The 13,756-nt window shown below is 35.6% G+C and overlaps 1 protein-coding gene across 1 annotated transcript; it reads left to right on the top strand.

The window, feature by feature from the left end:
* Window positions 1-8,323: 8,323 nt before the first annotated feature.
* Window positions 8,324-13,408, top strand: LOC125369162. The gene is made up of 5 exons (XM_048370877.1): window positions 8,324-8,639; window positions 9,227-9,286; window positions 9,394-9,527; window positions 10,086-10,191; window positions 13,005-13,408. The coding sequence occupies exons 1-5, from the start codon at window positions 8,357-8,359 to the stop codon at window positions 13,292-13,294; spliced, it is 873 nt and encodes a 290-aa protein (XP_048226834.1). The 5' UTR covers window positions 8,324-8,356; the 3' UTR covers window positions 13,295-13,408.
* The last annotated feature ends 348 nt before the right edge of the window (window positions 13,409-13,756 follow it).

Here is a 13,756-nt window from a genome sequence, read left to right as displayed (position 1 = left end):
TCTTAAGCTTCCTTTGTTCTTCGCCATTCGCTAGCATTTGCCTAGCATAAGGAGGAGTAAGGTGACTAGTGACTTGTTTCCGAGAAAGTAGCTAGTGCCGCAGTTCGTTGGTAGCAAACACCAAGCCCGTGATTGGTATCGAGCAAGGTTAGACAATCGTTGAAATGGCAAAGACATCGGGCAAGTGAGGCTGCTAGAGTTCGGAAGAGGTAAGGCAACTCCATAGTGAAGTTGTGAAGGACGGTAGGGCGTCAAGCCACCAAGGAAGGAAAGGAAGGTCGAGGGATGTTGTCCGACATGGAAGCCGGGCTAGCCAAGGTAGAGCTTCGAATGGAAGAGGCTTGAGGATGCAAGCTGCCTTGAGCGGGGATGTCCAAGTGTCGAGAACAAGCCAAGACCATGGAGAAAACTCTCCTTGGGGTTGTGACGTTGAGGAGATGCTTGATGGAATGGTTGCTAGGTTGGTGGCTTGTAAGAAGGCGGTATCGAGGAGGTGGAAGTGTGGATGATAGTCTCCACTTCATCGAGTTAGATGTTCGGCCTAAAGCTTATAAAGGCTGAGAATGCGAAGGAAATTGATAACTTCCTGGGCTTGGGCAATACTTGAGGCACTTGGCTTAGTAGAAGAAGCCAAGAAAGTTGACGCCGCACTCTTCTTAGAAGATCGCAATGTTGTGGTGGAGAAGGAGGAGTGGCGACATGGAAAGTACATACCATTAGCTCTGGGAGAATTCAAGGAAGATTTGAGAAGCAATTCTACCGAGAATGCTATTCGAGATGCAAGGGCCAAGTTGGCGACTCGCATCTGGAAGTATCAAGGAGTATGTTAAAGAATTCAACACACTTGAAATTCCAACTATCGATGAAGAAGCCTTGTTTGCATTCACGGATGGGTTGATTTGGGCAAGGTTGGAGTTGGGCCGTGGTGTCCAAGATCACATTGTCGTGGCCGAATCCTTGATAGAGATCGAGGCAAGATAAGCACAAGCGACCAAGAAAGGCAGTAGCGGAAGAATGGGGAGATCGCCACCACAAAGGAAGGCTCTGGTTTGACAAGCCCGAGAGGGAGGTAACCACGGCAACAAGGATGACAAAGGTGGAAAAGCCTCGTATTAAGTGTTTCTTCCGACGGACCACATAAGGCGAGAGAGTGCCCTACGAAGAACAAGCTCTGCGTTGGTAGGAAGAACACCAACGAGTGCAGAGAGTCTAAGATGGGTTCACTACAACTTCGGTGCCATCAAACCAAATTTGAGATGCGAGTCCAAAAGAAGGGCCGATTATTCGTGGGCGAAGGTTGGGCCGTCGGTAGAAGCATTGATGAATCGGGGCTAACAACAACTTCCTCGAGGTAAAGGAGGAAAGACTTGGCATCAAATATGCAAAGGAGCAAGGGTGGCTCAGGTCGTGAACTCGGCCGAACGCAACATGTGGGTTTCGCGAGATGTCAAAGTAAGCCTCGGTGAGTGGTCCGGCCTCTTAGACTTTCCATTATTACAATGGATGACTATGAAATGGTGCTTGGCATAGAATTCTTGGATAAAGTGAATGCATTCCCACTTCCTTGACACCATGTATCTTGGAGCGAGGAATACTTGTATGGTACCATTGAAACGAAGCCAAGGTAAAGCCATGAAGATCTCGGCCATGCAATTGTCGAGCGGTGAAGGCTCGTCATTCCTTGACTAAAGGAAGAAGTGGCGATCGCCACAAGATAAAGTGCCAAAGGAGATAACAGGGTCCTAGATGAGTTTGGGAATGTAATGCTGCGAGTTACCGAAAAGCTCCCACGAGAGAGGTGGATCATAAGATTGAGCTAGTAGAAGGTGCAAGCCCTGCGGTCCGTGTCGCATGGCGCCTCACGAACTAGAAGAGTTGAGGCAACCAAGAGTTGTTGGATGCTAGCCACTAGGCCATCCAAGGCTCCATGAACCACCGGTACTCAAGCAAAGAAGCCAACTCGGCGAAGATGGCAAGCATCCCTTGTGAGTCCGATTTTGCGAAGGAGTACAAGCCGGAAAGGCAAACTTAGTGGCCGTCGCTAAGTAGCAAAGTTAGCTTCCACCACTAATGCTAACTTTCCTTCATTGGACCAAGGCAAGGTGGAACAAAACAAGCCCACCGAATTGTCAAAGCCATTACCGAAGTACAAGGGATGGCATGAGAAAGCCGACAGGGCATGTGTTCCTCTAACCAAGGCCGCCAAGAGAATGAAGAAGTGGGCGGATGGAAAGAAGAGTCATTCAGAGTTTGAGGAGGGAGGCTTAATGATGGTAAAGCTCCTTCCCCATCAAGGCCGAAGATTTGCCAAGAAACTTAAAGGGCATAATCGAGGCATACAGCGGAGACGCGACGAGGGCGTCGCCAGGATGAGTGGGGGAGAATGTCACAGCCCGAAGATTTCCCCTTCTCGCACGAAGGTTCAATGGCCCAATAAGCCTCTAGAGTTCGCTACAAAGCAAGGGAGGATTCTAGAACATTCTAGAATCATCTGGAAACATCTGGAACATTTTAGAATAATCTAGAATGCATGTATAATGTGTAGATAAGTATGGAAGTGTGTAGAACATTCTAGATACTTAATCTTAGCCATTAGATGAAATGTATCCTCACCGTCCATGGAGGAGGTGGAGGCCTATATATAGCTTAGAGATTTCATTTGTAAGTATCAAGCATCAAGTTGTAATCAAGCTATTCAAGCTTAATAGAAGAGCAAGTAGTTTCTCTCTCTAGAAATTCTCTCTCTAAGCTTTCTTAAGCTTCCTTTTGTTCTTCTTGCCATTCTCGCTAGCATTTTGCCTAGCATAAGGAGGAGTAGGCTGACTAGCTGACTTGTTTCCGCGAGAAAGTAGCTAGTGCCGCACGGTTCGTTGGTAGCAAACACCAAGCCCGTGACACTTTGCATGGAATTGAAGGCAAAAGCAAGATAATAAACTTATAGTGCTTTTTGTAGGCACTGTTGCGTATTAATGAATGTTGAATATTATCTATTATATTTTATAATCTCTTAAATTCCAATTAAATGGTTGAGATTTATTAAAAAAACAAGACCTAATATTATGTAGTGGACAGTAATTTATTGATTATATTAACATGACCTGTTCTGTTATTTTTGCTATTGTTTGTACCTGAAACAAGTGAAGAACAATCATAAAGGGAAGGCTGGGAATGCAGCACTAACCCAGCAAGATGCACATAAGAAAAACAATTTTTGACAGTGTATCTCAGATTTAGCAATTCCACTGAAACCAATCTCATTGCGATGAAGCCTCGTGGTTCAAATAATAGCAAAGAATAAGGCCCTTCAAAGTTTTCGTTGGAGATTAAGCTCCATTAGCACCAACACTTCTATGGCATAAAAAGAGCAACGAAATAACAAAGAGGAAGACTTCTTATCGAAACTATTGCAAGTGGGCAACTATTAGCGGTGATATGACAAATGCCAAGATAGAAAATGAGGTCATGAAGAGGCAAACAGTTTAGCATGCTAAATCAAATCAAATTAATTCACTTTAGCTGGAGCATTATTGAAGCAAATCCTTGGGACCATGCAATCGTCAAGAGATTATTACTTAGAGAATTAAATATATGCATTTATAACCCCGTTTCTGACCTTCACCTGTTCGTTGTTTTATTTTTTATTTTTTTGTTAAGCTGTTGTTGCACCTCGTTTGCGAATTCATCTTAAATTTGAATGTTTATTGTGCTTGAAGAAGCGTGAAGGAATGCTAACAAAAAGAAAGGCAACAGCCTCAAAGACTAATTAAGGAACCAGACGATGATAACTAACCACTGGAGAAGCAGCAGGAAAATGGAAGCGCAAACTAAGATGCCAGCCAATCAGCAGCAAAATTGGACTCTCTATACACATACTTCAGGCGCCAGATCATTCGCACTATGGTGGCCTCTGCGAGCCATGCACCTAGTAACATCTACATATGATTGAAAACAATAGAACCGTCTGATTCGGTTTAGTAATCTTATAATTTAGCTTTTAACTTCTGCCCATTTATGCTTCTGCTTCTAAGGAAACAGATAGTGGAATTTCAATTGTACATGGAGTTAAAAGACTGATGGGAACACCGATGGAACAATATTGTCAAACTAAATAAGCCAATATTATTACCGTAAATTTAGATAACAAAGGAAACATGCAGCACCCGTAACAGCATATCTCAATTTTTATTATTAAATCTAATTAACTTAACAAAGTGTTTCAAGGGAAATTGATGTGGTAAAATGAGTTGGTGTATAATTTCTATTATTCTATATGAATCCAAAAAAATATGACTCAAACAACATCATTTCGATTAATATAAAATTATTTCTTTTATGAGCCAAAAAACTAATGAATAATTAATAGCACCATTTGAACCTTTTTTTTTTTATAAATCATTAAAAAAAAGAAAAATTTATATGTACTTTCAGAGTGATAGATACCATATGTGTATTACTCATAATATGCATTACCATTTTAGTCACTAGAAGTATAATTTTACAAGCACAAAAGCGATTTATTCTGAAAGTGGTTATAATTTATATTGCATGCCTTCTACTAATTAAATCACATTAATGATTACTTGTTTCATCTCTTCAAAAGAATAATAACTTGTTTCCTAGATCCCTCGCTTTTTTATTTTTTCATTCAATTGTATTATTAATTGAGGCATAGAAGGAGAATCATCAAAAGGCAAAAAGGGATTTCAAGATTGCTATAAACTCTAAGATATATAAACTCTTTTAATCGATTACCCATCTTTGATTTAAGCAGCCAAAAAAACGAAGAAAATAAGAAAGATAAAAACATAAAGATTGCTAACAACTTCAATAATTAATACTGAATTAATAGAATGAAAATAATCAATTCTTAAGCTTTTTTTTTTTTTAATTTACATATTATTTAGATATAATTTAGAGCGTGACGGACATGAATGCAGCTTCATATTTAAGATTCGAATTCTAAATCTCAATTAGATTAGAATAAACTTTTACCATCTCATCTACATGCTCTTAAATAATATTCAAATTTTATATATTGTAATCATAAACGTTCTCACATTAAATAAAAAGACATAACTCAATTAAAAATTTAAATTAAACAGTAAAAGAAGATGTCATATGTCTAACAAATTATTCTCTAAAAAAAAAAAGAAAAAAATAAAATTTGAAATGCCATCTAGCCGTCTATTGTCTTAATGAAAATGGCCAAATCTTATTGTACGGAGAGAATAAAAAAACATGGAATAGGTAGGATGTTATATATGTGGCATAAAGTGTGCAATGTGGAATAAATTGACATCCATGCTTCAGATGCTTGCCTTGATTAAAATTACTAATAAAGAATGTTAAATATTCCACTTGTTAATCAAGTTAGAATTAAGAAATGGCAATGCGGTAATTCATTAAATTTTAAATTCATTCTATGGCAATTAGCCAGGTCCTTATACAGTGCATAATAGTTGTTAAAGAAAGCATCTAGTTAGTGGTGTTTCCATCTTCAATGGTTATAACTAAATTTACCTTCTAGAAACACCATTGCTGCAGTATAAATAGAGCAGTTCCTTGTAACGAAACTTAAAACCATATATTATCCTCAAAGAAAGCACTTGCAGCTGCACTTACTGCAATTACTGTTGCTAAATGGCAATCATTGTAACTCGTAGCATTCCTGCAGATGAGAAAAGGGAAATGACGGTTGAGGAGCTGAAACGGTGATTGAGATCATTTGGTGCTGATAAAGACGTCAGGATAAGCAAAGAAGCGCTTGCGCATGCTATCCGAGCAAAAGGAGGCTGGTTTGCCAAATTGAAAACAAAGAGAGGAATAAAGTCTGCAGATCCCAACGGCAATGGGTATGTCGATGCCAATGAAATCCATAATCTTGTTGGGTTCCGCACAGAAGCATTTGGGCGTCAAGATCACTCGCTAGCTTTTCACTTTGCTCACTCTCCACTCACTTTTTCTATTTCCAAACTTTTGTCCATCAGTTTTCCTTTTTCCTTTTCTCATTAAAAATAAAATAAAATTTTATTTGTATCCGATATTTTGTTTACATTATAGTTATAATAAAAGTTTTGTTGAGTTCGCGATTGTAGATATTTTAATTAAAGACTATAAATGAATAAATAATTAATAATTTTATGAACTTAGAATCAATTTTTCAAGAAATATGAATTTTGGAGTGGCGGGTTGATATGATATTTTCTAAATATTTTCTTAATAAAAATTTATCAAAATATGGAATGGAGACATAAGTTGAAGTTCAATATCTATTTTGATAAAATTACATAGTATGGATCCCTTTAAAAATAATATTAAGAATAAAAAGAAATCACATGTATGGCTAAAATATATCCATTTTATATTTCAATTCAATAATTACAAAAAATGGTATCCTACATTATTATTAAAGAATCATATAAGAGTACCTTTATATTTTTCGATTATTTTGTTTTGATATGACAGGTGGATTTTCTTTTTTAGATTTCACTTCTCTAATGACCTTTACATAAGTAATTTTAATAAGCTTAAAAATCTAAATTTTCAGATCTAATTGCAGAGTATGTGTTCAAAGTAGAGAAACTGAAAGAACGTTCAACATCTCAATAGGATTATTTGTAACCAAATAAGAGATGATAATGATAGTTAGCGAGAGAATCTGACTACCACATCATTATACAATAGTAAAAAAATATAACTTAATTCATTATTGGTTAATTAGAATACTATTTTTATAATTATTAAATTAAAGTATCAAATGGATATAATAACATAATTATAACATCATTTATGCTCCACATGTATTACAACTCAAAAACTCAAATGATTAATATAAGAAGATGAAATTATTTAAATAAGACCGGAAATTATAAAGCAATAATAGTAAAACACCAATTGATAAATTCTCAAACCTCTTCCACCACTTTATACCTGACTAAGCCACCCAGCAAATTTCATTCCCTGTTTGATTAATATCTTTAACCAAATTTCATTATCCACTTTCCTGCGAGCTTTAAAATAAATAATGAATCGAATGGCATCGGCTATAATGGGAAAAAACATGAAGGAAAATAATAAACCAAATGAATTAAAAAGTTATATCCTGGATTCTTGCAAAACAACATACATAAAGCTAAAATTAGGAATACTACAGTCGTTCTTTCTAGTATTCAAAGTAATGAGCAATCATTTTCCCTTAACACTTACACCTTTACAAAAAAGAATTCAATACACTTTAACAAAAAATACCGCGGGCTAATACAATTTTACGATTAGTCTAGTTTTAGATACTAAATTTTTTTTTTTATTTCTGTCATTTATTTTTAATTTTAGTTACAGTTTAGTTACTTTATCATTAAATGATTAATACGTCTTTTTTTTAAAAATTTTTTATAACATGTCAATTAATAAAATTTAAAATATGATTAAAATTAAAAGATGATATAAAATAAATTAAAATATTAAAGTAAAATTAAGAAGAATAATTGATTATTTATATCACTATCCATCAATTCCGGCATAGAAAGAGTTGTAATCCGGAGGAAACAATGATTTGATACCCTGATATCTTGGGGACTTTAAAAATAAGTAAATAAAAAGTATAAGAATGCACCTTTTTTCAGAAATATCGAGGATGCCATCTAATCCTCTATTTGATGGAAAACGACATAACCAAAGTATGTGATGGACGATTAATAGGGATGTTTGTTATATATGTGGCACAAAATATGCGATATGGAATTAACGAACCAACATAGATATCATACCAATAGTTATGTAATGATTAATATAATAATTAACTTTTATAGATTATATTATAATTATAATTTTATATTTATGTTATAAATGTTTAATTAATCGTTATAATACTCTTGATACAATAACTCATTACATTAACTAGCGACTGAATAAATAATATTAAAATAATTATTAAAACATTCATAAAATGAAAATAAAAGAGACTAACATAATGGCATAACGTGTAAAAGATAATTATTTAATTAATTATAACTCAAACATTTAGACAATGAGTGATTATATCTATTATCATTCAAAACAAACAAAAGGATAGTTATTCCACTTGTCAATAGTCACATTAAAGAATGGTAATGTGATTTATGTGGTAATATTTTTATAGATCACCTTAACCATATGCTGTTTTTATTTATTTATTTTTTATTCTACATGGCAACTAGAAATATTCTTAATGTTCATTAAGACAAAGCATCTAGTTAGCCGTGTTTCCAATTTCATTAAGACATTCTTAAAACGTGATTCTAAGAATATCTATATATTGGGAACTTCCCTGTAAGAACATGTGCAGTGACAAAAACCTTATTATCCTCACAAGAACTTAATGGCATTCATGGTATATCGTGGCATTTCTTCAGAGGGACAAAATGAAATGACAATTGAGGAGCTCAAACGGTGGTTAATATCATTTGATACTGATAAAGACGGCCGGATAAGCAAAGAAGAGCTTGCAGATGCTATCCGAGAAAATGGCGGATGGTTCGCGAGATGGAAAGGAAGGAGAGGGATAAAGTCTGCAGATTCCAATGGCAATGGATTCGTTGACGCAAGTGAAATCGATAATCTTATGGGGTTTGTACAGAAGCACTTAGGCGTCAAGATCATAAGCTAGCTTTTAGTTTGTTCATTATCCAGCCACTTTCCTTGTTTTAAACCTTTTAATGTGGGTTCCTAATAAATATTATATAATTTGCATCATAAGCCTTTTCTTTGCTCCTTCTCGTTGGTATTGTATTATTAGTGTTATAAGGTGATAACATTACGTGTTTGTATGGACACGGTTTCCACTGGAAAGAAAGTTCAAGAAAATTCTATCCCTTCTCAGCTTAACTTCAAGGTTTTTGTTCACTGCATAAAATAATAATATAAAGAAAGAAAAAAATATTAAACCTATAATTACTTATTTGAATGTGATGAAAGTTGCTATTAGCTAAGACTATTATTAAAAAATTAAACCTACAATTCCTTATAAGTAAAAAAGAGTTTCAGAATCATAGCGGGTTACCCAATAGTTAACTCCAAAAATAGATGGGTTAGCGGGAGCGTCTCAATGCCCCTTGCCAAGTGTTAATCACATACTCAGGGGGGCAAAGTTAATATGGCAAAACAAGCAACAGTAGAGAATTAGACTTAGCTTAGTTCTAACTCTCTTCGTATCTATTAATGATTCTACTTGCTGTTGCGAATATTGCAGAATCTTCACCAGCTCAGTTTCTGCTTTCAGATGACTATATGTTTTCTAAAACCTATAGCAGTTGATGTTACCGCTTGGTGTGTTAATTTGAGGATTAATATTTTGTACGGGTTGCTAATTTTGGTTGACTCGTGTACGTTGTTATTGTTTGGACGCTAATGTCGGAGACGTGTTTCGATCATGGACTGCTGTCGATTTTTTTGGGACATACGCTGTTGCTGTTCTTGAGTCCCTTATCCTTGCTGTGGTGCATTTGAAGTTCAACGTTAAGATTAATGTTTTGAGTGCAATATCGTTTGCGGTTGTCTGACACACGTCAATGTCTAGAAGCTAAAGACTAGACTTATGGGACCTGCTTTGTCCATGGACTGTATCGTTTTTATGGAATGTTCACCACTTCGCTGTTGTATGTTCACTGCTGATGTTTCTTGGTCTCATACTGCTAAAATGTTTCTTGACTGGAATTTTGCACTGCTGTAACTATTTTTCCTCGTACTCTGCTGCTGTCTTTGGGTATTGTGTCGTGGTTATTGTGTTGATCTCTGCTGCTGTTGCGAGCTATATGTGTTGTAGTTACCGCAATTTCTTTTGAGGCTGCCTTTAATGATGGTCGGTTTGATTTGCGCAACCCTCGCTCCTCACCGTAATACGAACTAGTCCCAGATGAAAATTCCGCCACTTCTCATGACTTCTGTTTCTTTTGTGCAACCCTTTGTTCTGTCATTATTAGTTCTTAGTTTTTACACTCAGTACTAAGATAGTTGTGTTCTGTTCTATTGTTACTCAGTTATCTGGATAGATCTTTTTTCAGTTGTATTTTGTTCTATTGTATCTCAGTTATTCGTTTGTCTCTTGTTAGTCAAGGACCTATGTTCGCGTTTTAGGTGGGGTTTTTCATCATCCTGTGTTTCTTGGTGAAGATGGTCTTTTCTCGTTTCTTCAGAATTCTGATTATCAAAAGGAAGGTTCCCTAATGTGTAGAAGGCTTAAGAGTCTTTAAATCAACGCAATTTACAAGGTGTAACGATCTCATTCTAATTCACTGATTAAACCTGAACGTCAGGAGGCAAGAGCACAAAATGTTGATCATTGTGGTTTTATGCATTTACAGGGATATCGATTAGCAATAGTTTAAGTTAAATTTGAATTTTAAGTTACCTTAAGATAGCCACCTTAATTCTTATTTACATACTTTCACTCAATTATTCAAGAACTATCTCATTCATTTCTGTACTTCATCATGCTATCAGAGCTAATGAGTATCCCTCTCCTTCAACTTCTTATTCTTTTAAAAGTAAAATTTTAATGGCAGCACCTATTTCTTCCTTCTTCTTCCTGGCGTGCGGCAACACACTCTTTTTCTGTTAAGCTAAACAAAGGAAATTACCTAAGACGGAAAACTCATTTATCTCCTCACTAAAACCTTATGAGCTTTGTTGATGGCACATTTCTCCACGTCCACAAACGTCAGCCCAAAACACTATTAATTATTCCCAATCGTGACTATCAAACTTGGTTTCCAGAAGATCAAATGCTCCTATATTGGAATCTCTCCTCTCTAACCGAATTTGTCTTTCCTTATATTATTCCGTTGAATTTCTTTCAAACAGAATATTAAGGGATTCTGTGGCCAGTACTTTTGGCTCTATCTCTCAGAATTGACAACTAAAGCCGCATATAGAATTGCAAGAACTCTAAGAAAAGATTATCTTCTCTTACAGTCCACACATTTTAATTAAGAAACATATGTCGTGCTCACAGCCTTCTCAAAGTTTTACTGTTAGGATCATTACAGCAGTGGAAGCCATATACATGCATGGCGCAGGCAAAGAAGACGTTCTCTGCATGAAACAATTCAACATATGCTACTTACCTTCACAAAATAGAGAAGAAAAAGTCAGTAAGGACTATCGGGTAAAGCCTTCCGTCCTGTAAAGGAGAAAGCATGCCTTAATTTCAGAAAAACAAATGAGCTTGAGCTATATATAGGATATAACCATATTTTTCGCTTATTATAAGAGCGAGAATTCACCCGGTAAAAGAAGAGTTGAAGTCCAGACCTCTCCCCCTTCTAATGTTCAACCACAAGACTCATCAACAAAACCCTTTAGCAAAACTGGCGATCCTGACTTACGGCTCGTCGTAAACCAAATCTTTACTTACATCCACACTGAGGATCCAACACGAGCAAAGGATCGAAAATATACTTCCTCAACTCAGACCTACGAACAACTGGATTTGACCTCAGAGAACATTACTAATACTTGGCGTCAAGTCTAACTTACATGCCACCTCACCAACCTGCCGACAAAACCAAGGGTTTCCACACAAGAAGGGCCAACTCTGATCCTGCCAAAAATCCACTCACCAAATTTCCTTCCTAATGACATGTCCTTTGCATGTACAGAAAAAAAAAATCCTTAACATCCACATCACATCATCCTCGACATAACATCCACATTACATGTGTGTTAATGCAAGAGGCAAAAGAGAGAAAGAAATGGACCCCGAAACCACCGAGGCAGTGGTCTGTTGAAGAAAAAAAAACCCAGAAACAATAGATGAAAGTTTGAGGTGTTGAATTCGATTTCTACCTCCGTGATTCCTAAAATAATATACTAACGTATAAACACTAAGTAATCTTTTCATTACACGGTCAATTTTTTAAAATCCTGAAGACATTAGAATCATTAAAAGCTAACATACATCTGATCTGAGACTAGACAAGTTATTAAAGAGGATAGGTGATCGATTAAAATTAAACTACACACTTTTTCTTTTTTTTTTATTTCTTTTAACTTTCACCGAAAAGAAAGAAAAGAAAAAAAGGAAAAGCATGTTTCCTCCATGAAAGAAAAAAGAAGCAATTATTCTGATAATGAAAATTGCTTGTCAAATATAGCCTCGGATAAGTGGATTCATTCAACAACTTATTGCGCCTCCTTTTTTTCTTTTTTTCAATAGAACTTCTTTGAAATCAACTTCTTTTTTCTATAAAAAAAGGCAACCCATAGATTTAAGTGGTTGGGTCAAATTTTGAAATGCCATTTAGCTTTGTATTGTTATGATGGAAAGTTACTAATACTATGGTATAGGGAGGACTAAAAGAAGAAAAATCTGTTGTTTTAGACTAGTAATAACCAAAATAATGGAGGTCAGAATTTAAGAATGAGCCCTAGGTTCAAATCTTACAAGCTATAGGAAAAACTGGGTGATTAATAGGATATTGTATATGCGGCTCAAAAAAGTGCAATGTAGAGATGATTAATTTATGCTAAAGATGCCGGCCATAAAGTAGCAGCAGCAGTAGAAGTGATAATAATAAAATATTAATTAATCCAGTTGTAAACCAAGTTAGAATAAAGAACGGGAATGTGATTTATTCTGTAATGATAATTAATCCAACTGATTGGCAGCCTAACCTCGGAAATATTTTAATCAGATGACTTCAACCAGATTCTCTCTTTTGTAGTATTTGTTATTAATCCTGTGCCGACTGTCTGCTAAAGGACCTTATACATTGAATAGCAATTGGAAGCATCTAAGTTAGCCCTGTTTCCATATTCATTAGAATATAACGTCTGCTTGTTATTGAATTTACGTCCTCAATTTTCCTCGGAAAAATAAAAACCAAATCAAAATTGACGTCCTGGCAACGTGACCGCAAGAATCGTATCTGTATAAATAGGGCCGTTCCTTATGAGGAAATGTGCAGTGAGTAAAACTATCCTTAAAGAAAGCGCTTGCAACTGCTGCTGTCATTGCTATTAGTATTAATAAATGGCAATCATGTTAACTCGCACCATTCCTGAACATAGGAAACCTGAAATGACTGTTGAGGAGCTCAAGCGGTGGTTAAGGTCATTTGATACTGATAGAGACGGCAGGATAAGCAAAGAAGAGCTAGCGGAAGCTATCCGGGAAAATGGAGGCTGGTTTGCCAGATGGAAAGGAAAGAGAGGGGTGAAGTCTGCAGATTCCAATGGCAACGGATTTGTTGATGCCAATGAAATCAGTAATCTTGTGGAGTTCGCAAAGAAGCACTTGGGCGTCAAGATCGTAAGCTAGTTAGCATTTGGTTTGCTCGCTGTCTCAAACCTTTTGTTCATTAAATAAGGTTGCTACTTAACTTTAAAAAAAAAGAGTAAATAAATAAATAAAATGCACCTGTGCCATTTTTTTTGTTCTTCTTATAATCGTTATTATTATTATTATTATTATTATTATTATTATTATTTTCTATTTTGGGTATTATTGATGTTCTAAGGTGTTAACATAACATGTTTTAATGGATATAATTTCCACTAGGAAACAAAGTTCAAGAAATTCTATGCCTTCTCAACGTAATTACTACAAGATATTTTGTTCACAGCATAATATATATATATATATATATATATATATATATATATATATATATATAATACCGGCAGAAGTCTCCCCATATATATGTACCAACCAATTTGTATTCCTAATTCCTTAATGTGTGAAGGCGAAAGAGTCTACAGACCAACGCCAACACACACATTG

The sequence above is a fragment of the Ricinus communis genome, chromosome 2 (genome assembly GCF_019578655.1).
Source record: "Ricinus communis isolate WT05 ecotype wild-type chromosome 2, ASM1957865v1, whole genome shotgun sequence".
Lineage (NCBI taxonomy): Eukaryota > Viridiplantae > Streptophyta > Magnoliopsida > Malpighiales > Euphorbiaceae > Ricinus > Ricinus communis.
Note: the sequence above shows the minus strand (reverse complement) of the source record. Positions and strands in the feature narration are given on the sequence as shown.